Genomic DNA, 26,903 nt, shown 5'->3' with positions numbered 1-26,903 from the left:
CCCTTAGGGATTTTATTTTTTAGAGAACTTGACTACAATATAAACATGGGCAGAAATTTACGCCTGTCCTGTGTTGTTTTAATGAGACTAAAAGCCAGCATGTATATTTCTAAAATATAAATATGTCCCCAGCCAAGTGCAACCTCCTTGCAGAAAAGAAAAACAAAACAAAACCTGGCCTCTGCCCAACCATGATCCTATGAGGAGGCTCCTCGGCTGCCCTGAAAAGCTTTCTTTAACAACAGTTTCATTTGTAAATCCCCGATGGAAGAAGTGGTTTCCGGTAGAGCTAGAAGTGGCCAGAGACAACTTGTCTCAATGGGGCAAAATAACTATTGTTATCGGACTTAACAAAATGGCACAGCATGGGAGACTTGCAGAGCCAGGGAGCAGCTGGTTGTAATTCACACTGTTTTTCAGAAAACTCTAATCGTTCCAGAACAGACCTCTTTGATGACTGGTCTTCCCTGCATTCTCAATTTGTCACTTTCTCTTATGATAAGGTCAGTAGTGACAGCACTTCCTGACATTAACAGCTGTGGCTTTTAAAAGGGTCATTGTAGAACTACTAATTGCAGTAATTTCATTAGCATAAATTATTTATTCTGCCATTCATTTATCTCCAGTTTTCTTTTGGGGGGGTGGCAGTGTGGGGTGGGGCGGGTGACCCAGGAGGAGATGGCTGCCTGTGCTGGTGCGGCTACAGTAATGGGGATGCGATGCTGTATTTTCACTTTTAGAGCTGGGAGTGGAGAACCTCATTCCTGCTACATTTGGCCCCTTAATGAAAACCGGTTGATCCCATTTGTAGTCAATTTACAGCCAATCATGGTGAAAGCAAAAATAAAAATAAGCAAAGTGCCGGTATCCAATGGTTATAAATCCAAGGTTTCCCCACTAAGATGCTTTGGAAAACACTGCTGAAGCCAATGCATAATCGAATGCAAAGAAGAAACTGTTTTTTCCTCACATTAAGAAAAAGTGTTTAATTTCTACTCTCTGTGATGGCTCACTGTAAGCACAGAAACACAAACAAACCTCTTCTACTTGGTGTCCTGGCTCTCCAGCAGGGGCAATCGCTGCCACACCAAGTGCCCTGGCCACCTGACTCTTCACGCAAATTCCCAGCATGTCCCCGCAGTTGAAAATGACGGCAAAATTTGAATTAAAACCAACGCCTGGAGGCCAGAATGAAATCAAACACTTTAAGTGTTACATAGGATTTTACACCTTCCCAAGACCAGCAAAGATGACTATATATCTGTACTTTTGAATTCAGTCTTTCAAGAGTATTGTATTCAAGGAAGGGAAAGGAGGCAGATTCAAAAAAAAGAAAAGAAAATTGTTTCCCTTTCAAGTTTTTTTTTTTTAATAAATTTATTTATTTAATTTATTTTTGGCTGCATTGGGTCTTCATTGCTGCTCGTGGGCTTTCTCTACTTGCGGCGAGTGGGGGCTACTCTTCGTTGTGGTGCGCAGGCCTCTTATTGCGGTGGCTTCTCTTGTTGCGGAGCACGGGCTCCAGGCACGTAGGCTTCAGTAGTTGTGGCACGTGGGCTCGGTAGTTGGGGCTCGCAGGCTCAGCAGCTGTGGCGCATGGGCCCAGCTGCTGCACGGCATGTGGGATCTTCCCAGACCAGGGTTGGAGCCCACGTCCCCTGCACTGGAAGGCGGGCTCTCAACCGCTGTACCACCAGTGAAGCCCTCCCTTTCAAGTTGAACTTGGGATAATTTTGTAACGTATAATGTCATACACCTACTGTCCATCTTGGTAGTTTATCTCAGAAATTATTTCTATGCTAATTTTTCACAGCTTTACTGAAGTATAATATACAAAACTGTACATATTTAATACCTATGTTAATTTTCAATAATTCCAAATCTATTTTAATTTTTTTAATTTCATTTTTTCATTTTTTTTTTTTTACAGTAGGTCCTTGTTATCTATTTTAAATATAGCAGTGTGTACATGACAATCCCAGACTCCCAATATATCCTGTTTGTACTTTTTAGCTCCTTTTGGGTCTGGTCAAAGTAGAGAATCTCTTAGATACTGTGGTTGTAAGTTTGGTTTATTAAATAACAAAAATTTAATAACGCACAAAATGGCAGTATTATATTTGAGCTCCTCTCCTAAACTACTCATAGTGCTAATAGGATCCCAGGAAAAAATTGTGGAGGCAGCCAGGAATGCGGGGTTTGAATCCTAGGACCTGGGTTAGATTTCCAGTTCTGTCAAATTGGGCAAGTTATTGCATTCCCTATACTTCCTACTGCCCACAAAATCAACAGTTAGACTTTCCTCACTCCTTTTTACTCTATTTCTTGTCTTCCTTTCCTTTTATTCCTCCTTCGGAAGAGGCAAACATTTGTGCAACAGTCCAGAGCAGGATTTAAGAATATGAGCTCTGGCATGAAAGTGCCGAATGGGCCCCTCACCTGCTTAAGGATCTTGCGCTTATGGCTGCCAGCCTCTCACCTGTACAACAGGGAAACCAGTGGTCCCTGCTTAGAAGGTTGGTGATGAGAGGTGGGAAATAATGCAAATGCAGGGCAGGTGTTACCCTGCTCTTGGTGATGGTAATAGTACCAACAGTAATCCCGGGAAGATTACCACCAGACAGAGCAGCCACAAGTGTTAAATGCATAGTTTTCTAAATTACATGCTGGTTTTTTGTTTTTGTTCACTACTTTGGTGACGGCATTTTATTGTTAGTTTGTTCGTGTTTTTTTATTTTTCTTTTTAAACTTTAGAGACCAAGCCTGGGTTAAAGGCAAGTTTACGTCCAGCATAAGCTAGCAATCTTCCAGATGAGTTTCCAATCCTCGAAAGAGGTAGCCTTCAATGGCTTACTGACAGAACATTAAAACAAAGATGCTAGTTGAGGACTAGGGGCATGGGGAGGAAAGATGGAGCCCAGCTTCCTCTCTCAGAGCAAGCAGACAAGGCAGGAGATGGATCTGGGGAGGCCAGCACTGTAGGAAAGCCACAAAGCTATAACTAGGATGTAGCGATGCCTCCATTTGATTTAGCTAAACTTTCAACTTCACAGCATGTCCAAGTTCCTGTGCAGCTATAAAAACTGGACCCTACTTTCCAGGTAGAGGGGATTCCTAAAGTTTTCATAACTGCAAAAATCCTGGAAAGCAGCATTCTACTGCTTTTTGCAATTCTATCCTAAATTTAAGTAACTTGCACAGAGCAAGAAATGTACGGCAAACAGTATGTTAGTGCGCATGTGCAAAGGAGAAAGCGGGCTGAAGAATGGGGAATATATGAACCACCACCTGGGCCTTCTCTCATCTGTTTGAATATAGGTTTAAGCCAGTATGAGATTTAGGCAGATTCAATAGAAATTTGGTTGCACTTGTTTTTGTCTTAATCTTTTAAAATGATTTCAGTATTCCTCAGAAAGAGGATATTTTCCACAAATTCACAGAATTTCTATTGTACAAGGTTATCTTTCCACTTTTGAAATTCATACTGAATAACCCTCACTTATATTTCAAAGCAAGAACTGCGCTTAAAACCATTAACAGAAATGCTGCTGCTAACGTACCTATCACTAACAAAGTGCTGTTAACTATGCTTCATGCTTGGCCTAAGGTTTTAAAAGGAAGCTAGAGACCAGTCATGAAATCAGTCTTTGAAATACAGCAGTACAATAACTTTCCTCCTTGAGTGGACATTTTCCCATGATTGGTTTGGAACATGGTAGGAGAATATGCCATTCTTATGTTGCCAAACCTTCAACAAGTTCTGGATGGAAGAGGTGGCAGCATGTGAAATAAAGTCATTTTATTGATAGAGCCGATGATATTGAGCTTGTGTAACTATCTTGAAGTATCACGGCAAAAGGACAGAGAATTTTTACTTGCCAGTTGGACCACGTGACTGAAAAGGATGGGCATGGGCTTCTCCATCTTGCTCAGACCTTTTTTTTCTACTCCTGAAGCAAATCTCACTCCTCAGAGAACTCGTCTTTTCACCTCCATTCAATAATTTCTCTTTTCATTAAGCCCTGCTTTCAAGTAGGTCGATTATTCATTTTGACTTGAAAAATCAAAAATATTACTTATCTTTTTTTTTAAAATAGGACTTATTCAATTTTAAAAAAATTTAATTTGTTTTTGGCTGCAATGGGTCTTCGTTGCTGCGCGCAGGCTTTCTCTAGTTGCGGCGAGCAGGGGCTACTCTTCATTGTGGTGCGTGGGCCTCTCATTGCGGTGGCTTCTCTTGTTGCGGAGCATGGGCTCTAGGCATGCAGGCTTCAGTAGTTGTGGCTCGCAGGCTCTAGAGCGCAGGCTCAGTAGTTGTGGCACACGGGGTTAGTTGCTCCGCGGCATGTGGGATCTTCCCGGACCAGGGATCGAACCCGTGTCCCCTGGGTTGGCAGGCGGATTCTTAACCAGTGCGCCACCAGGGTAGTCCCATTTCTTATCTTTTAACACCTGTTTCTCCTTCCTTTTCTCCTGGATTTTCCTAACTGGGACCCATATACTTCTCAACAAGATCTCCTCCCAATTATCATTTGTAACCCAATTCCCACGGATGGCTGGAGGATATCCTCTCCCTCCTTACACTGTGTCTTTCCATCTCCATTTCCAAATCTCCTATGAGGAGTGTATGTTGACACAAAGTCTTCAGATAAATACCTGGTGATACTTCAGTGTCAAACTATTTTGGTCATTCTGTCAGCTGTCATTTTAGTTCAATACCAGGTAACAGAAAAGTAGCACAAACATTAACTTAGACTTAGTCCACACCCCTGGGTGCTGAGTGTGTACTACCTGAAAATTGTATGTCAACACACACAAAACCGCTTGCCTTTAATGAATCCTTTCTCTGGCTAAAGGCGGCGGTGGGGGGGCACCTTGTATAAGTACCTTACACTCAGCAAATGAGGCCAATAATTAAGAAGTGCTAAATTATGCTGACAACTCTCAGTCTTAATAGTGGAAATTAAAACTAAGAAAGTGATCAAATTAGTGCTCATTCAAAAAATGTAAAAGCTGTTTTTGACCTCTACTGAAAAGGCCCCATGCATCTGGAGAAGAAGGTGGACACCTTGCGCTCTGAATTATAATTATTGCTCCTGAGTAACAAATTAGGAAGGTGGGAAAGTTAAATAAGCACACAGCACTGGAACGAAAGTGACTAATTTGTTTCCAGGCATAATTCAGCTCCATAGAAATGGGAAAGTGCTTTTTAAATTCCTATTTGGCACCCAGCATCCTATAGGAGGCATCATGATACCGCCAAATAGAGCTGAGGACCTGCGAGGAGCCCTCTGGACTTAAAATGATGCAAGTCCTGCCTCATCCAGTAGATGTCAATGGTCACTGGCGTATCAAAGCTCCTTCAGGAGGAGTTGTTTTCTAAGTGGCACCTACTCTGGCAGGAGAGAGTCTGCACCAGAGCAGCAAAGGCAACGGGCTTAAAGCACTGTTCCAGACACTAAATTAAACCACACCACCGGCTCTGATTTCCTCCCATTTGAGAAATGAACATTAAGAAACAAAGCATGCTGGTCCTTTTCTCTTCCTTACCAAGCCAGCCTAATCAAATGATCTGGATGAAACAGAATTTTGCTACCAAAAGATACATACAGGCTCTCTTCCTCTTAGTAAATCGGCATTCTGAAAGCTTCTTGTAGTTATTAGAAGACAAAATAATTCCCTACATAATTCCAGAAATGCAGTGGACCTAGCAATAGCTGAAGAAATTTGTGTTAGTAACTGACCATCATTAGTCATATTTAATGGTTTTCCAGATTTTAAAGTAAAAAATATTTCGGGTAGACTTTATGTAATGCTAGCATTAGTCTCCACTAAATGGGGTTCCTCTGACTCGAGGAAGACACATAATGTGGAGAACAGCATTTCAGACAGAAATCAATCACTCCTGTGACAGTCTACTACTCTGTTCATGGGAACAAATTTACATATATTTCCCTAAATGTAAGAAAAGCTTTGCAGTGTTCCCCAACCAGTGGGGAAAAAGTGAATATCACTTAAAAAAATAGAACCACACATTAATATTACTCACTCTTTACCCCCCTAAATCCTGATGATGATGTTGTTTTAAAGGTCTAGGTAAGTTCATTCAATGTTACGGGTGAGTGTAGAGACAGGCAAGAGAAAGAACTTTCTGGATATGAAGAAAACAGTGAAATAGACTTCATTTTTTTCCATTAATTTATAGAAATGTTTTAAGTGTGTGTGTGGAGAAAAGCAAGAGGAGGTATTTGAATATGATAAAACCTCTATCATATACATCTTTTAGATGTTGCATAACAGTTCTTCCCTGGCAATCCAGCAGTAAGTAATTAGATTAATAGACATTTTGGAAAATACAATAAACCATATATGATAAAGCTGTATATATTATGTATATAAAATATACATATAAATATAAATATGCAATAAAGCTAGCTGCATTACAAATCATTAATTGAAAAAGTAAATATGCCCAGATTTCTAACCCTCTGGCCACCAAAAGATATAATATTCAACGAAATGTGAAAGGACTGCTTTGGAAAAGCAGCAGTTACGGCTTTGGGAGGAAAGAAGGCTACAGCAGGTTGTCCCTGTTCACAGCAAAGTTTCAGCTGGAAAGAGCCATCACTCCTTACATATCCCTGATTTTATTTTTGGCTCTGAGAATCATTCTTCCTGCCTGACTTATTCTAGGCACCTTTCGACTTATCACTCCAAGGAATCAGAAGACAAACCTCCCTGGGAAATGTTCACAATCACCATCCATCCAAACTTTCCCATCAGAAAGGTGCGTGATGGGTGCACAACTTCATTCCCAGGAGGTCTAAATGACACCTTCACATCTATTGGTACATTCCTTTTTCACTTTGAATCTGAATGCTTCAAGTGGTTTCTTTTTTTTCGTTTCATGCAACTTTTTTAAAAGGCAATAGGAGGTGGAGATTTCAACATGAGCAAATGACAAACATAATCTATAAAACATACACCCATAAAACAAAGAAGCATATACATTAGTTGACTTAGTGATTGTAAAATATATGGGGCCTGATTTTTCACCTATCAATACCATAATGAGAAAAATCACAATGAATTGCCTTACTTTGTTAAGAACAAGCATTGCATGGCTAGGGGTACCTACTTTTTTGTTTAGTTGTGAATGTAAAGGATTTATATTCAGTAAGTTCTGAATATCCTGGCCTTCTGGTGAGTCAGCAGATGAGTAAGAACTCACGTGCTGTTTGTTTGAGTGTGTGTGTGTTAGTGTATATGTGTGTCTGTGTGTGTGTTAGTGTGTATGTGTCTCTTGTATGTGTGTCTGTGTGTATCTGTGTCTGTGTGTGTGTATGCACCTCAACCAGATACAAAAAGATCAGCCATCCTATTCAGTAAAATGTAAACTCACAAAGATGATCTTATCATCTTAAACAAACAAGGACAGCTTTCTGCTAGGAGGTGTATTTTGGAAATGTTTTACTGAGGACTTGGGTCAGTGAGAGTGTGTGTGTTTGAGAGACAGAGAGAGAGAGAGAGATTCAGAGGCTGACACGGCATACCTCAATTCCCTTGGTTTCCTCAATGAACCTCCTGCTGACTGTGACCAGAGCCTCCTGGGGCCAAGCATGGAACCAGTCAACAGCCGTGCAGTTAACCAGGGCTGGGAACTTCCGAGCTCTACTTCTCAGCGTGTGACCAACCGGAGAGAAACACAAAATGATCTGTGGAGACACGGGGGCAGGGCAAAACCAGGAGGGTGATGAGTGAGCAAAGAATTACACCGCGACCCTGGACAATGAAAGAAAGGAGTGCAGCCAACCGTGACATTAAACTAGCCTAAAGCACCACAGAGTGGAAAGCAACATTAACCTCCTTGCAAATCAAAGTACAAACCTGCCCCACGGAACATACAGAAACAGTGCTGTGTGCTTTCCTTAAAATTGGTCCCTCTCCTTCTAAACATATTTGATGATCATCAAGCATAGTGGGAAATTCATTCTTTTCTATCACACAAGTTACATTATGACAATTAAAAATAAAAACCAAATCTCTATGATAAAATAATACCAAGACTATCATCTTCTGTCTCCTATTCTGTAATTCACCAGTCTCCATAAAACTGTGTAAGATACTTTTAAGAAAACAGTTTTATCACATTCAATGTTTACTTTGTTTCCACTTAAAATAATTCACTGGAGTTCATACTTAACATTTTTAAAGGAGTAAAAATTTCAGTTTATACATGATCCTGATGAGAAATTTGTAAGTTTTCAAAGTTTTATTTAAGTATTTAATGACTTAAGAGTTAAATTGGAAAGTTTCCATACTCTTTAGTGACACAGGGCTGCTTTCTGTCAGGAGTGCCTGAGTTCAGCTGTGACATGTGTCACAGAAGCTCAGTGAGGGAAGCAGGTTATCAGGACTTCAGTGGGTCTGAATATCCTTTCTGGGCTCGTCAGATGTGGTGCCCTGTGTAAAGTACTAGCACAAAAGAGGTGTTTAGGGAGCTCCCTTTTTGTCCTCTGTCTTCTTTCCCAAGTCACTGTGGACTTGAGGGCACTGAGGAGACTGATGCCAACTAGGGTAAGGTCTGAGGATGAGTCTTGGTTTCCTTTTTTCTAGGCGCGGCTTGCACTTGATGATGTGAAACAAAGCTCTGCAGTTCTTTCAATGAAGTCTCTCACGCTTTGAGATAAGGCAACTAACAAAATCACTTTTCAAGGGATATATTTTTTCCACATAGCATTTTAAAATTCATGTCATAAAAATCATAAAAATATGTGAAACCATATATTCTCGTTTAACAGGTGTTTTTACCATATTAATTTTATATACTATGGCTCTTCAACGACTCAAGAGATGAATCCTAAGATCTAAAATGATTTTCAATAATGCATAAGCTGACCGATTTCTTTTTTATATTCAAGAGTCTAGTTACAAACTGAATAACTGCTGTAATATTGCATGTGCTAAGTTAACAAGCCTCAGTTACAAGGCAAAATTTTCACTTACATCTCAGTGTTTAGGTTTCTCCTAACTGCCTTGTCTCCCCATACATGAGTATTTCTCCTTAATGTCCTAGAAGTTGGTTTTCTGCACCCAACTTACCTCTCATTCATGACAATTTTAGAGACTTCATTTATACATAATTGTAGCAAAGGGGGGGGGGAAGCATCATTTATTTGAGGTCCTAAATATTTCCATCACTTCTACACTTACTCTGTTTCTACACTTACTACCGGCATACTATCAGGTCTGAAGAATGTGTTAGAAAACAAAGTATCTGAACCATGTGTGGTGAGCCTCAGGAAAAAAATACTTTAAGTTAATTTAATGATATGCCTTAATTATTTATTGAAAGATAATATAGAACACTGATTTAAAGAATTATTTTCCTTTTCTACAATTTTACAGTTGAATACATTTTTTTTTCCTATGTTATAAGGATCCTCACAATGCCATCTAAATTTCACGTGGAGGGCAGAGGGCAGATGGCAGGAGACGAGTGGTTCTCAAAGGATTTTTAGGAGCTGGTTAGAAATGCAAATTCTTGGACCTACTCCAGACCTGGGGAATCAGAAACTCTGGATGGGGCTTGGCAATCTCTGCGTTTGCAACAAGCCTTCCATGTGGTTCTGACACCCACAGCTATAACCTAATAGTCTTAAAGTTTCTATGGGAATACCTAAACGAAATATTTACACTTTTAATGCATTTGGTGAAATACTCATAGAATCTAAGTCTCTATTATATACAGAGTGAAGTAGAAAATTTAGAGAATTTTAAATAAGTTAGATAATCGTTAATAACCTCAGTTCTATCAGATAAATTAGACCCTGGGAACTAAATTAGAGAAGTATGCTTGTTCATCAGTACTTCTTACGAAGGGAAAGGACAGTAGCACACTAGCCTTGAGGAGTGCAATGACTGCCCCAATTTCTAGCTTTGCTAGAAATCCTGCACAGAAATTCTCTCCATCCAGCTTCCTGGGTAGTATTCTGAGAGCCTATGCTAATATCTTGAAAGCGTTGGCTGTTCTGCTCTTTTTAAAAATAGTCTCCACAACTTTTTAGACAACCTGGAGTAAACTCAAGTTGTTGCCTCAAGGAACGCTACTGTGTGTGTGTGGGAGGAAATCATCCTATAATTCTCCTGCTGCATTTCCCTAATTTCATGAGAGATTAACATAGCAAAGAATTTATAAGAAAGACAAATAAGTGATTAGAAAAAAGGGTGTGATGCTATCTATAATTTACTTTTTCAGCATCCTTAAAATTGTAAGACATTTAACGTGTACGATATGATGATTTTATAAACATAGACACTGTGAAAGGATTTCCCCCCATTGAGTCAATGAACACATCCATCACCCCATATATTTACCTTTTTGTTGACTAATTGTTCTGGCTGGGACTTCTAGTATTATGTTGCACTGGAGTGGTGAGAGTGTGCATCCTTATCTTGTTCCTGATCTTAGAGGAATAGCTTTCAGCTTTTCGCCATTGAGTATAACGCTAGCTGTGGGCTTATCATATATGGCCTTTATTATTTCAGGTATGTGACCTCTATATCCACTTTGTTGAGAGTATCTATCATAAATGGATGTGTATTTTGTCAAATGCTTTTTCTACATCTACTGAGATGCTCATATCATGTTTACCCTTCATGTTGTTAATGTGGCGTATCATAGTGATTGACTTGTGGATGACGAACCATACTGCATCTCTGGAATAAATACCACTTGATCATGGTGTATGATATACTTTGAATGTACTGTTGAATTCAGCTTGCTAACATTCTGTTGAGGGTTTTTGCATCTATGTATCAAGGATATTGTCCTGTAATTTTCTTGTTTTGTGGTGTCCTTATCTGACTATGGTATCAGGGTCATGCTGGCCTTGTAAAATGAGTGTTCCTACTTCTTCTATTTTTTTGGAAGAGACTGAAAAGGATCGGTGTTAATTCTTCTTGAAATATTTGGTAGAAGTCACCAATGAAGCCAGCTGGTCCTGTAAACTATACCTTTGAAATACTTCAGTCTACTACAATATGCATGTGAATACTCATCTTATTTTACAACTTAGGGGCCATTATCTGGTTATTATCATTATATAACCAAGAGAGACACACGGGCTCGGGATGCTTAACCAGCATTTCACACATTCTAATGGAAGCCTGCATTGCAAAGTTGGCTACCTGAGCTCTTAGCTAACTTCTCTCATCAACATAAATGGCTGGTTACTTAGCATCATGAATACTGGACATGATTGTTCAATGATGAAATGAGTAGTGTTCAAGATATCTTAGAAAAATAGAAATATCTGTACTTGCACCTCTACTGTTCTTTGAACAAAACAGGAAAAGCTATATCTCAAAGTAGCCAAGTAATCCCCGTGACTCTTTAGACTTTGGATTTTGACCGGTCCTGTGTCCTGTGGTAAACAGCTTATGGAAAGTTTCTGTACTTTTATGTGATCCCAATGAGAAGATCAGCTTAATCCTACCATGAAAATATTTCTATATCTGCCTCAAAGGAACTTTCCAATTAGGGCTAGTCAGGTTCCTAAAAGGACAGAGTTGGGATTCCAACAAGTTTACAGAGCAGATTTTAAGACTTCAAGACTTGTTTTAAGTTATGGGCTACACATAAAGTCTATGTGTACCAGAGTTCAGTCTGAGACTTCTTTCTTTAAAGCACATCTTAAATTGGAAGATTTGGGGAGAACATTCCTCATCCCCCGAACAGGCATCATCTACCTCCAAGTATTGAAGGTCCCTGAAATATACCCCCAAATAGTTCCTGACAATTGCAAATGACCAAATTGGCTTAAGTTAGTTTCCAGCAGTGGATTGGAAAGAAAAGTCGGCTAAGAAAATAAAGTTAAAAATGCCTTAGACAGCTGTGCTCTTTTCTAAAAGCAAATTCTCACAAGAAAAAGCAAACCCTGGAATCACCATCTATATATTTCCTACAGCTCTAATATCTGGATGTCAGGAACTTGCTTTTGGAATCCATACCACAGAATTTTCTATTCCCTTTTTTTTTCCCTCTACACAGGTGTTAAGACTCGTTTGCAATAACCCTCTTTTCATTGTGCTTTGGAGTACATTTCAATTTCTTTTAGATAAGATCCCATGTAAGTACACATTAATTTGCATATCACTAACAGGCCTCAGTCCATTTCCTCTTGTAATGGAAATTTGAATTGCTATTATCAGTGTATTTTTTTCCAGCTGATATAGTTTATTCTCAGAGGGAATCTTCCCACACGTTCACTTCAGAAGCTTCTATCCATAACTTGTGTTTGCATTTATCCTCAAAAGTCTCAGTATTTTTCAAGATTGATAAGATCTGAATCTTACTGAGAGAATCCTCCTGGGAATGGAGGTTTAGCCTAGAAACAATTCCTCGGTTTGATTGTTTTACCATCACCTTATTAACTTTGTGTATTTTCCTGTATCATCCCCTCACCTAATAACCTTTTAACTTCAATTATTTTTATGAGATTCAACAGAATTTTCACCATACACACATTCTATGCATATTTACCTTTATTTTCTTTCTAGGTAATACACAATGAAGTCATTCCCACAGGCTTTCATGTGTGTATATTCTTCAGTACAGATTTTTACAAGAGTTAAAAATTTTTTCATTGGGGAGTTTTAGTTCTTTTCTTTTTTTTTTTAAATGCAAATTCATAAAGAAATTGCATGTGGAAGCCCAACAGACAGCAAAGAGCAAATGCATTCTTGAGGAGTAAAAACAGTAGGAATTATATTCCCCACTATATTTCCCTTCCTATATATTAATCCTGTATATATGAGGAGAAGAATCCCTTGTCATAGTTGCCCTGCTTGTCTCCAGGGCTGGCGCTGCCCACACATTACCTTCCAGGCCAGTCTGCAGCCCCATAACCTCGTATAATAGTGTTTTTCTTTTTCTAAAACAGAAAATCAGATGCCTGAATATCTATTAAGTGGGTCCATATGTGAACCATGTTATGCAAGGCTTCTGCGTTATGATCTGTGCTGCTCTGCTAGCAGCGTGGTTGCATTTTTGCTGACACAACGTGATAACTCGATACATGTGCAGTTGGGAAAACAAGCGCCATCGGTGCTGGCAAACCCCATTTTTAGGCATTTAACATATGATATAGGTAGCATTTCAAATTGGTAGTATAAGGAAAGATTCTATGATAAGAGGTGTTGGGACAATTTGGGGGAGAAAAAGTAGAAAAGCCACCTTATACTGCACAAGGCAATCCAGGGCTAAACATTAAAGATACTATAAATTAATTTAAAGAAAATTCAGGATAATACTTTCATAACCACAGAGTATGAAAATGCTTCCTAAAAAGCCTTAACACACAAAATCCATGAAGGAAAAAAACAGACTTATTTAATATATAAATGTAAAACAGAAGTCATTGTAAACAAAGTTAGCAGAATTATGGTGAACTTTGAAAAGAACTGCAACACTAAAACAGACAAGGACATTATGGACATATGGCTATTATTCAGCTATATAAAGAGCTTCTATAAATCAATAAAAAAGTCTAACCAACAGGAAAGTTGGCAAAGGGTAAAAATGGATAAAGGTTTCCTACACTTATTTAAAATAAAGCATGTTTGAGTTAAATAGTTCACTCCATACACCAAATTCTTAAGAATCATTTATTTTTTTCCCCTGTGGGAGACTTCGAATCAAAAAGGCAAAGAGGGAGGTAAAGAAAATAGTGAGAGATGTGAAAAAAAAACCATAGTTCTGAGTATGTACTTTGTATGTGTGTCTATACACATAGAAAACTGGAAGAAAATATACCAGTATGTTTCCAGTTGTTATCTCTAGGCAATATAACTGAGCATAGTTTTTATTTTCTTCGTATGGTTCTGTATTTTTAAGTTCTCTAAAATGAACATATATATCTTATGTTATCAAAAATGAATCTCCTCTCTCTATATATATACATATATATAACATATACTTATGTATGTATATAATACATAATATATATAATTTAAAAATACAGAACCATATGAAGAAAATAAAAACTACACACACATACCCCCACCCATAGATAGACAGACAGACAGTTAGATAACCAAACACACAGATAACTAAATTCTTGGGAAAGAATCAGGGGCTGCTACATACACTAAGGGTTCTTTTCCTTACGGCATCACGTGGCCAGGAAGGAAGGCAAGAAAGAAGCGTTTTCAGGTTAACTAAAGTTATTAGGAGAGAAGCTGAGAGTACTATACTCTAAGGGTAAATAAGAATTATGCAGGAAAGGATGCACACATACACAGATGTGAAGGAGAGGAGGCACTTGGCACTGACTCACCGGTTTACTTCAGCTGCCAACAGGTTCTCACTACCCCTGCATTCCAAATAGGAACTGAGTTTGGGTGGTGAGCATGGGTAATGGGGTGGTAACTACACATCATTTAGCTTGACCTGCCAGGTGTGCTCGCCAACTCTTGTAACACATTAAGCTTCCCATGTTGCCCAGCTAGGAACATATGCAAAGGAAGCATCAGCTAGCTCATCAGAAATTCTGAGTCTTTAGCACATGCTGGTGAATATCACAATATATGAAACTAACAGAGAAATCCATTATTCCTTAGAAAAAATTCTGAGGATTTGTGGGTAACACACACAGATGAAGAGAAAGAAGCTGCCATTTTCTTGCTAAAAGGAGACCCATTTCTTTGCCGCATCATTTCTCCCTCAGGGTAAGGTGCTGACCACTGATCTTTCTCATGATGCAGCAAACTAAGTGAAGGCCAAGAAGGATGAGAAGTATTTGAGGGAGAGATCTTATTCCTCCTCAGCATTTAACAAACAAACAAAAATCTTCCTACTCAGTTTAGTAGGGAAGAGATAAATTATTCAATTAGTAATCCTGTGACAATAGGGAAAAATTATCCATACCTAACTCCAAAATAAATTCTAGCTTGTACCAAGGTGCATCCGAAAAAATGTGACTATGAAAAGGCTCAGACAACAACAGAGGTAAATATAAAACTGATCTCGGTTTCGGTAAGGCCTGCCAAAGCATAGAATCACAGGAAACGCATAGAAGAAAGGCCTGATGGATTTAACAATATGAAAATGCAAAACTTCTGTACTATATGAATATTACTAAGTTCAAAAAGAACAACCATGTAATTACCTCAAAAGAGGCTGCAAAGAAATCCAATAGGTAGATATTTCCTTGACAATACACATCCTGAGTCAAAAGCCAACATATAATGTAATAGTGAAACATGAGAAACACCTTCTTTTGTAGATTTGCCAATGCAGTGAGGAAGGAGGACGGATAAACAGAATATTAGGAAAGACAAAATATCATTATCTGCAGGCTATATATCAACCAACTAATAGAAAATGATTGATGAGGCAGTAAGGTAGCTGGTTACAAAACTAAAAATCAACAGCTCTCCTATATAGAAACAATATACGAGTAGAAAATTTTATGAAGGAAATAGGTCTTCTACAAAAGCAATGTGACCTTTTATCATGAAGATTCAATTCTCCCTAATTTAAAAAAAAGCTTTCAGTAGGATTTCAACCAGAATTTAAATGAAATGTGTTTAGAATCTGACAAAATGATTCTGCTGTTTATCCAGACATTAAAAACATGTAAAAGCAACAAAGAAAAACTAGATAAGGGCAATGAAATACTAGATATGAAAAAGTATAATAAAGTTTTCATACCTTACATAGTACAGAGCTGGAATCAGTAGGAGTAACAAGAAAACAGAATAGAGGACGTGGAAATAGACCCAGTTAACATGGCTATCTGGCATATAATAAAGATGGTCCTTTAAATTAGTAAGGAAGAAATACACGGTGTTGAGATAAAAACACATCTTTTGGGGGGAAAAAAAAGTAACCTGAAACCTCTCGGCTCACTCTTTGTCATAAACAATAATAAATATATTCCAGATGTAGCATAGTTTTAAACATAAAGCATGAAAGCATGCAGGCCCTGGAACGGCTGACACTGCTTCTATTCTAAACCAATTTCCAATTTTACTCATAAAGCCTTTGTGACAATATTCACTTCCCCATACTCCCTGGTAGGTGGAGGTGACAAGGGACACACCTGTGGTCAGTAAGACATCAGCTTAGGGATTTGGGGCGAGCTTTGGATTCCTGATTCAGAGAGCCCCAAGTCTCCTTCCCCACTCTTTCTTCCTACCGGGAATATAGACCCTACCGCACTCATCGTGTGATCATGAGGCAGGAAGCAGCAGGGTGGTCACTGGCGGGAGAGAAAGATGGAAAAGCATGGGTTTGTAAGGGGATTACTGAGCTAGTCTGGACTCTGACATGGGAGGGAGGCTTTCAGGAACTGGTCTGGGACATTCTCTTCATTTGTAGCCCAAATGAGTTCCAGTTGCTTCTAGTGAAGAGTTTTTAAATATTGGAGAGAAAAACACTTTCCTAAACATGTTAGAAACCCCAAATCCATAAAGGCAAACACTGATTAATCTAGGATAAAAACTTAAAAATGTTTCCAGAGTTATAAACAAATTAACAGACATGTACCATATATACATTTAAAAGATAAATGATAGAACAGGAAAAATATCCAACACATATATATAAGCCTAATTGCTTAATATGCACAGAACTCATAAACAAAAAACCATGTACAATTCAATGGAAAGCTGGGGCCTTTATGATTCAGCCTCGGAGGTTACTCAGCATCACTTCTGCTGAACTATACCCTACTCTATTAGCTGAAGCAGTCATAAGCCCACCCAGATCCAAGGAGAGGGGACCTGAATCCCACCTGTGAGTCAGAAGAGCATCAGAGAAATTGCAGGCACAATTTAAAACTGCTACAAGCTGTAACTATTGAATTTAGCAATTCCCGTGTTAAGAATTTATCCTACAAGAGCAAGGAAAGCTGTGTATAAAAGATGCATGTAAAGGACGCTCATGCTAGCATTATTTGTAACAGTGGTTGCCAAATTGCAGCATGCTTCAGAATCACCTGGAGGGTTTGTTAAAACAGATTTCTGGGTCCCACCCCGAGTTTCTAATTTAAGAGTTCTGGGATGGGGCTGGAGAATTTGCATTTTTGAAAAGTTCCTAGGTGACGCTGATTCTGCTGCTCTGAACAACAGACTTGGACTGCTGCTGATTTATTACATTACTGTCTCAAATTCTATTATTGTACGTATTTTCCCATTTCACAAAGAAAATCTGATCCAAGTATATCGCAGTGGAACAGGGAGAAATCCCCGGCCTTGTTACAACCTGGCCAACAGATGCTTAGTCACATTTTTGATGGGCAGAAAACTCTTTGGGCAACTGAACTTTGAATTCTGATTTCTAACCTCAGCCCAGAATTGCTCAGTAAGACCAATGTGGAATTTGAAACAGAAGGGTGGAGAAGAATCATAGGTACTCTATTCCTTAACCTCCTCACAGAGGTATATTCATAGCTAATGCCACTTCCCATCCCTTCCTGCGTACTCCAGGCTTTACAGGAGCCGCAAAGTCCATTCCTAACTTTATTTATTCATTTATTTTTGGCTGCATTGGGTCTTCATTGCTGCGTGCAGGGTTTCTCTAGTTGTGGCGAGCAGGGGCTGCTCTTCCTTGTGGTGTGCGGGCTTCTCATTGCGGTGGCTTGTCTTGTTGTGAAGCATGGGCTCTAGGTGCCCAGGCTTCAGCAAATGCAGCACGTGGGCTCAGTAACTGCAGCACGCAGGCCCTACACGGGCTTCAGTAGTTGCGGCACAGGGGCTCAGTAGTTGTGGTGCTCAGGCTCTAGAGCGCAGGCTCTGTAGTTGTGGCACACGGGCTTAGTTGCTCCGTGGCATGTGGGATCTTCCCGGACCAGGGCTCGAACCCGTGTCCCCTGCATTGGCAGGAGGATTCTTAACCACTTTGCCACCAGGGAAGTCCTCTGTTCCTAACTTGACAGGTGTGGAATACTAGAAGGAGTAGCAAAGTAGTAACTTTTCTAGGTTACTAAGCATTACTATACTAGGAAGTCTCAATTTTCCATATTAGCATTTTCAATTGGCTTTCTGCCATGAGTGTGGAGGGGCTTCTTGTTCTAATACTTCACCCTTCTTGCTGCTCTTATCTGGTTATATTATATTCCTATATGCTACACTAAAGCATGGAGTAGTTTCTGTGGAGGAACCCTGGGTTGAGCCTCAGATCATCTGAGTGATAGGCCATAATTATTTGCCCTGAAGTACTAACATAAGAGTCACTTCCTTAACTCAAACTCTTCCTCTGCTCCCTTAATGATTTACAAAACCCTTACTTCACGCCAATTTACTTTCCCAGCCTGATCCACCTGGTTCTTCCTACAGCAATTCTCCATCCCAGTCATTTAGAGCTATCTGGGGTTTCTCCAAATATGCACCGTGCATTCCACCTTTACTCTTATATAAATGCTATTTCCTCTCCCTGAAAGTTCTTCCCCACCCCATCGCTTCCCCATGAATTCTAAGCCACACTTGACACACAGCACATCACTTCCTCCAGGAGGGTCTAGTGCCATTAGGAAGGATGCTGTATGCCTCTGGAATCACACAGCACCATTCACACTGGTCCCATACTACCATTATTTGTGGTGTCTCTTGTCTCCTATAATAGTGTAAGTTCCTCAAGGACAGAGACCATGTTCAGTTCACTCGAGGAGTGCAATCTGCTCAGAGCAATGCTTTGTAGGAGCCCAGCATCACAGGAAACTTGAAGAAGGTGCCCTCCAGACACTCATGGAAAAATGCAAATGTCCTTTCAAAATGAATGACTGGATGTCCTTACAAAATGAATGAGTGGAATTCAAACTTCTCATATGAATTGCGAAACAGAACCATAGCAGAGTTCTAACAGCATGTTTAACTAAATGCAAATAAAGCAAATGTTTCTTACTTTCAGCTGTAGTCGCACCCGGTCCAAAAAGAACTTCCAACAATTTTCTCTGGAGTCCACCATGCCCAGACCATGAACTTCACTACGAATTCCAGAAATTATCTTGTCTACATCTTCATCACTGAACAGATCAGGGACTTCCCCTGCCCCCAAAGGAATGAGTAGAATTATTAAAAGACTGCCACAATTTAAATTTTATACATGACTTGAAATGCTTTATAATACAAAGTTCACCTTTAAAGAGTTTGAAACAGAAACGCAATTTTTCTTTTTGCATTTACAAGACACACAACACACTGAGGACAAGCTATGACGAATCCACCCACTAAACTCGCCCATGTAGGAATAACATTTACTTCACTGAAGGCCTCTCCAAGGCATCTCACATCCGCAAGCAGACTGAGAAAGAATATACTTCAAATTAGTTAGGTTTATAGGTTTCTCCTCAAAGAATGCCCCAGCAAACACCTCAAAGACAAATTATCTCTATTTAAAGTTCACTGAAACTACAGATCATTTGTCTTTGGGGAAGATCTTTCATGAAATGTGTTGATTTAATCACCTGATGCCAGCAAGTCATTAATCAGCACGAGAAAGCTCTCATCTAGAACCTGTGCATCTGTCAGCAGGAACGCAGTGGGCATGTTCTTGGCTCCGGTTCTGACGTACAAATTGGCAAGATCTACCTGTAAGGAAAGGAGGCCATTATTCACGCTGTATTAAAATGCTGGTGTGACGTTGGGAGTGTGTGTGTGCGAGGGCTAGGGAGAACTGAGGCGCTACAATGGGAGGGCTGTGTGCTGTCCTTTCCCCCGTTTACATATTCTTTCCTCACAGTGACCATCTTCTTACGGGGGCAAACAGCATGACGTCACCTCCATTTCTGGCATATAATGATGAGTATCGTGTTTGTGGCCTAATGGAGCCCAAGACGCAAACAGGCTCCTGAGAAACAACTCCCTTCTCTTCCAGTAAAAGTGAAATGCAGTAACGCCACTGTCAAGCAACGCAGTTAAAAGAAGTTTTTGTCTCATTTCAACAGCTGTCTACTTCATTGGCTGGTGTCTTATGTAGTTAGTTTTATTTAGTAATATTGAAAGCATGTGGTTTGGTTTTTTTTGCTTTAAAATAGCACTTGCCACAAACTCTAAGTACTATTTTGTAAGTACTGTTGTAACTCAAAAGCAAAATTTTAAAAACACGTCAGAGCTTCTTGACTGTGTTCCCATCATATTTTATTTTCATAATCTGCTTCAAAGTGGAAGAAATCTCTTCGCGCTTGTAAAAAAAAGTAAAAAGAAAAGTATCCTTTTTCCCCTCACTCCATCATATGGGGCCATGAATACTGCTGATTATCAAGTATGGTCAATGCAAAAGAAAAAACATGTTTGTGTAAGCAAGTATTTAATAAAATATTTTCTGAGCCAGTTCTACAGGCTTATAGGCTTATATACCTATAAATGTTGGTAGCAATTTGCTATTACTAATCTGACCATGAAGAAGAAACCGCCAACTAAATCCTCTAAAGAGCTTTCCCCCCTCTCCATGGATGACGGGAGCACTTATATCCTGGGGCAGAAGGGGCGCGGGGATGCCCATCACTGTACTTACCCGAAGTTCTTGGATTCCAAAGCCTTCGGTCAGAGTGATCTGGAAGACCTCGAGGCTGCAAACGTGGGCCGCCAGGCGGGACAGGCTCTGCTTGCCACTGCCCCCCACTCCAATCAAGAGCGCGTAACCCCGAGGAGCCCGCAGGATCCGGCTGATGCGACACCTGGGGAGAGGAAGCACACCCCCTGCAGATGATATCCAACGAGCCCCGGGGCCATGTCTGTTTCGTTTTTCACATATTTAGATACTAAATTCCGATTTTCATGTCAGACTTTCCGTCCCTGTTCCTCTGTTTTCCCATTAAACAAAGATGCCGCCCGAGTCTGCCCCCGCATCGCTTGCCTAACAAACCATCCTGGTTAATGACGTCTGGACTCTCACTGCTGTATTACTCTCCACCAGAAAAGGACAGAAAATGAAGACATGGCCTTTCATCAAAGCGTCACATTTTCCTGATAAGCAAGAAAGATCCTAACCTCACATCAGCATCCACGTACAAGGACATCAAAGGGGGGATATTTTTGGGCCAGAAACCTTTGCTGTAGAATTACTGTGGAAAGAATGGATTTGTTCAAACCGACACACACCTCACGTGTGACTTGCTTCATGCATTTTAAACACCTGCCTTTTTGTATGATTCTTAACGTCCTTTGCACTAAAGCTTTCCCTGTGCCTCGAGCTGTCTGAAACATTTACTGAAACTGTTAGAATCCCAGAGTTACATTTCCAGCGAGGTCAACTAATCCCTTGTTCTGTATTACTGAAGAGATTCTCAATGCTTAAACTTTTGATACTATTGCTGTATCTTACAGTTAGGAATAAGTTGGCTTTAACATGATCAAAATATGCGTTTGGTTGAAGAAATTTGCCATAATTATGTCATAAATATTAAGAAAAATAACAAAACAAAATATAAGCATATCGAAACCCAAATGCAGAAAAAAAACCCAAACAAAAAACCAAAAAACCACACTGTTGTATTTGCTCTCAGCTGCTTTCCTGAATGAATTTAAACTTCACGCCCTGAATGCTCCACACAGATTTTTTTTTTTTAAAGAGTGCTTTCTGAAAAAATGAAGTTGGGGTCACTTATACAAGGACCAACACATGTGAGCATTTCCTGAAAACCTTCAATAGCTGAAAAGACAGGTTATCTTTCCAAGCTCAGCCATCGCATTACATTTTATTTGACAGGACCACACAACAAGACCACCTTGGGAAAGCTCTGAGGCTACTCTAACACGAGTGACACCCCAAGTTACAAAGCAGGGTGGTCATTTCATTTTAATGTGTGCTTTGAGGTCTGCACCTCACCAGAGTCTCTCAGTGGCAAAAGTCCCTTTCTACAACATTCTAGGACACTCTCTGAAATCATCTCTGACACTGAGTAAATCAGCTTCTAGCTCATAATCCCTGATCAAAGTAATGGCTTTCCCTTTAGGTCACCGAGAACTCTGTGTTGAAGGATTAGAGCGGAAGACTCTTCAGCGCCAATGGGACATCTCCTCTACCCGAGCCACGACAGACGGTCACCGTATACTAACCCAACCAGCAACAGTATTACTAATAACCCACTTATCACCACGGTCAGAGGTTCTAACTGAAGCTTCCTGTCTGCGTAATCAGAGGATTGCAACTGCAAAGGGATCGATAAAACAATCAACACCTCACATGCTTATAATAACTGATGATGGGGAGACCTCCCAAGTTTTTCTTAGGCACTTGGGCTCAACATTTAATCTGCTCAAATTTTCTTCTGAAAATTGAATTCTCCACGTTGTTTGGGTCTGTTTGAGTCGCCTTCCTCACATACTTCCTTCTTTCTTGATTTATTTCATTATTTTAATCTTTGCCCAAATATCACTTGTTTGAAAAGCCAGTGTTGTTCACTGAATGGCTTCCCTCCAGACTCATATATTGAAGTCCTAACCTCCAGTATCTAAGGATACAAGCTTATTTGGAAATAGGGTGATTGAAGAAGAAACTAGTTAGGATGAGGTCATAGGGGAGTAGGGTGAGCACCTTATCCAGTACGACTGGTGTCTTTATAAAAAGAAATTTGGATACAAACACACACGAAGGGAAACTGCCACGTGAAGATTGGAGTTAGGCTGTCACAAGCCAAGGAACTACCAGAAGCAAGGAAAGAATTCTAGAACAGATCCTCCCCAGCACCTTCAGAAGGAGCACAGCCCTTCCAGCCCTTCAGACTTCTTGCCTCCAGAACTGTTGAGACAATAAATATCTGTTTTTCTAAACTTTCCAGTTTGTAGTGTTTTGTTAGAGCAGCTCTAGGAGACCAGGACAGCCACTGAGAAATAATGGTGACTAGGAGAACAGGATTGGAAGGAAAGATGCAATCGACTTCCCACATGGCAGCAGCAATGGCAAGCTGTTTAGACTCTTCAACAAATCCTGTCATTCCCGTGCTAAAATCTGACCCAAAGCTTCTCACTGCAGTTAGAATGAAATAAACCCCGCCTCCTCTGGTTAAAAGGAAACACACTGTACACGTGAGGCCTGTGCCTGTCATATACTGCTCTCCCCACTTCGCCAGGATGCTGCCACAATGACCCTCTTTCCGCTTTTCAACGTTCAGTCTTGAGGCCACGTGACATCTGCCCATACCTAGAATGTCCTTCCTCCAGATCTTTCCATGCCTAGCTCCTGCGTATCATTTTGATCTCACCTTAAATATCACCTCCTCACATAGATAGCCAGTCCCTCTTTGGGAATCCACATGTTTGTTTCTCAGAGTCAATCAATTTTATTCCTCAGCAGGACATACCACTTTCTGCCATTTTTCTCACTTGCTTATTTGTTCATATCCTTATAAATGCATCGCATCACTAAAACATAAGCTCAATTAGAGAAAGAACTAGACTGTCTTTGCTGCTGTCTCCCCAGTACCTCAGGCAATGTCTGACAGCAGGGGTGCCACAGACAGTCGCATAATCTGTGCACTGCACAGGATGCCCAGGCTAGGAGGTAAGAGCCTTGTCAGCCATGCTCTACACCAGGAGAGGGGCCTTTTTCTAATTTTCTGCCCAGAAAACATGGCCCTCCCTTTTTTTTTCTAATACGCACATAAGTACTGAATAGGTTGGCAATGTTCCTCTTTAGCACTAAGTAGGCACTCAATCAACATTCTTAACCAAAGAAAATCAGTTTGAGTCCATCCTGCCTCTGCCACTTATGAACTTTAAGAATTTGAACAAGTCACTTACCTTCCTCTTTCTTAATATTCTTACCTAACAGAGGTACAGTAAAAGAAAATGAAATTATGGCTCTGATAGCACTTCAAAAAGTAGTGTACCTATGTAAGACCTTATTAAGATTGTGACATAATTTATAGAGACACTTAATATTTTTTTAAAGGATCCATGACACCTAAACCTATTATTATTTATTCATTTATATAAAACTTATCTACTATTATACAAAGAATTACGTTTGATATTCTTGTATTTGCTGAAGGTAAGCAATAAAAGCTCTTAGTGACCTTCTCTGAATCAGGCCCATACATTCATAGTTATATAAACTAAGAAGATTTGAATGACTTTTTGCAGAAGATAATTTTCTCATCTAACTCAGATTATCAATTACTTTTCTTTAGTGTAAAAGTCAATTTCCTTCCTACATACGTACATTCTTGAGGTCTTCCACAAGTTGCCTCTGGCTTATGACATGGTAAGTGGCTGCATTTACTGGGATGTGACATATTTATGTCATTTAAGAGGGTTGTGGCTTACCTTTGTTTTTTCTTCTTGTGTTGTCAATCAAGTTTTCTTTTTTTTTTTGAGGTAACATTGGTTTTTAACATTATTTAAGTTTCGTGGAGACACTTAGTTTTATACTGTATGGCAAACAAGAAGTAAGAACTGATAGTTCCAAGTATTCAACAGATCACACTGAACAACAACAACAATTGTGGACACCCAGCCATTTTTACTTTGTGGAAAAGCATCACAGCCAGTCAACTCACACATGTTGCATGGCGTCTTCAAATAAAACAAGGTGCATGGCGGCATTGAGTTCGTTGTAGTTATCTAAGGCTTCGGTCAGAAATGTCCTCAGCACCTCCCAGTCTCTCATCGGCAGGTAACACGGGTCTTTGCTGCCATTAGCAAAATGGCAGTAGATGAGGGGCTGTTGAAGCAGCACGGAGCTGTCTACACCCTGCAGGAGGAGGAAGAGAAAGACACGGTCGTGTCAGTCTCCAGAAATGATTCATGTGGAGGCAGAGTGGCCTATGCAGGGAAAAGCTTGCAAATCAAACCATGAGTAGGTGGGTATGCCGCTCCCCAGTGCAGGCCAACTGCACCCTGGGGTCACAGCTGTTTCAGCCAGGTAAGCGTGCGCACAATTCATTCACATCCTTATCCCGTTTCTGCCCCAATGCCAGTTTGTGCCAGAGCAAATAGTGGCCTCCGGCATTCATTTACTTACTTCCAAATATTTACTAGCAGTTTCCAGCATATTTTTATGAAACAAATTACGATCCTTTGTGTCTATCAGTTTGTCTCCATAAACACGAGAAGATTCATGAAGCCACAGGCGTATTAAATCATTTGGACCCTTTAAACACTCAGGAGAAGCAAATAAAATCCCCTACAAGGCAAGAGTGATAAATATTAAAACTTCAGAAGGTGGTGGCATTCCATGATAATATTTCCTTTTAACGTTTTCTTTAACTGTGAACTGAATTTAGCAATACACTGAGTTACAAGAAGTATTATAAAGAGTAGTAGATACATGTTAGTAGTTGTACTCTCTGATAAGCAACATTTAAAAAATTAACTGTCATTTATACCCATTTTTAGGAATGCAGCTAACACTGTACTTCAAGAGTCAGCCTAGGAACTAAATACCAGAGTTTAGAACTTGTACCTGCCGCCTTCAGTGAACTAAGTTCCCAAAACCAGAGTACAAACAGCAAACATGAAAGTCACAGGATGATAATAACTTTTACTCTAAAATCCTGTGATATCATTTAATCTAACCCGTTCATTTCACAGATGAAACATATGAGACCCAAAGTCCACTGCCTGAATTCACCCTTCATGGGTAGTCAAAGCATTTTTATTCCCCCCTTTCCTCAACACTGTCCTTCATATCTTGGATTCATATAGACCCAGTCCTCCTGGAGAGAGTCACTGTGCTCTGGGCTTATGGGACAACACCAAGGGAGTCATAGAGACTTAGCTGCAAAGCCTAAAGAACGGGTTGATATCAGGCGTAGCTGAAAGACTGGATAGGAACTGTGAGAAGACAGGTCTCTCACCCCATGGTCTCCCTTCCCTCCTAAGATCAAAAACCTGCTTTTAAACACCACTTTATTGAGCACAGTCTTTCAGGCGGGTGCTAGAAATATCGAGATGAAAAGGAATGGTCCACGTTCTGTGGAAACATTTGCCTAATGCGGTGTGAGTTTTGAAGCAGTTGTGGAGTGATTTAGAAAGGAGGGCTATAAAAGTATAAAGAAACAAAAATCACCAAATATAAAGAAGTCTCGTGAAGTTTTCATATTCAATCAGTTTACTACTTCTGTCACAAAAGAACTTTGAGCCATAAATAACTCTTCAACTGCTTTTACTCTACCAAGTAGGCCACATAAGTTGGATATTTTCAGAATTCGAAAGTTTTGAATTCCTTCTTTGGAACTTCCTTTCTAAATCATATACATACATACTGCCCTTTTACCAGATGAGCAAGTTAAGTGTCAATGCCAAACCAAAATAATCTAGGAATTTAAGAAATTATAATTTCTCTTGATGCATGTTTTAAAACTGTATCACATACATATTAAAAAATGAAAAATTATCCCTCTTACTTGCACAGAAACACTCAAATATTTATATGGAATAAATGAAATAGGGAACTAAGATTTCTACCTTAGCTTCTGTTGCTAAGTCTCTAGCAATCTAAGAGGACTCACTACTCTCACTGACAAAATGGGACTAATAAACCTGCCATACTAACTTCATAGAGAAGTTTATGGTGGAAAATGAAAGAATACATGCTCAAGTACGTAGCATAGTTTTCGACTAAGTTCTATGAATGAACGCCATTAATATTGCTATAATCAGTGTTCTACTCAAGACACATAACACAGAGCCACTGAGGTACCTGGAAGACGTTTGACAGGTCTCTCAGATTAAAGAGGTAGTGGAATTTAATGGCTGTGGGTAAAAAGTTGTGTGTCATGGTCTGATGGAATGCGATTGCTGCCTGTATCAAAGTGGGGCCACTCCTGAGAACTGACGGACCAAATGCTTGCTGCTGGAAATGGAAATTCAGGATTTGGCTGTAGATGGTGTTTAGTGCATCCATGGATGGAAAGTTGAATGCAAACACTGTGAAATGTCTCTGAAAAGAAAAACAA

At 39.8% G+C, this 26,903-nt stretch overlaps 1 protein-coding gene across 1 annotated transcript in view; it reads right to left on the bottom strand.

Annotated features, from left to right (window-relative positions):
• Positions 1-26,903, bottom strand: part of DNAH11 (dynein axonemal heavy chain 11) — a 316,107-nt gene that overhangs the window by 108,821 nt on the left and 180,383 nt on the right. Inside the window, 8 exon segments of the mRNA XM_060157128.1 lie at positions 1,110-1,178; positions 7,554-7,715; positions 18,908-19,050; positions 19,470-19,593; positions 20,519-20,681; positions 24,504-24,697; positions 24,968-25,129; positions 26,648-26,887. Of these exon segments, the coding sequence (XP_060013111.1) occupies positions 1,110-1,178; positions 7,554-7,715; positions 18,908-19,050; positions 19,470-19,593; positions 20,519-20,681; positions 24,504-24,697; positions 24,968-25,129; positions 26,648-26,887 (1,257 nt within the window).

Source organism: Lagenorhynchus albirostris, chromosome 8, assembly GCF_949774975.1.
Source record: "Lagenorhynchus albirostris chromosome 8, mLagAlb1.1, whole genome shotgun sequence".
Lineage (NCBI taxonomy): Eukaryota > Metazoa > Chordata > Mammalia > Artiodactyla > Delphinidae > Lagenorhynchus > Lagenorhynchus albirostris.
Note: the sequence above shows the minus strand (reverse complement) of the source record. Positions and strands in the feature narration are given on the sequence as shown.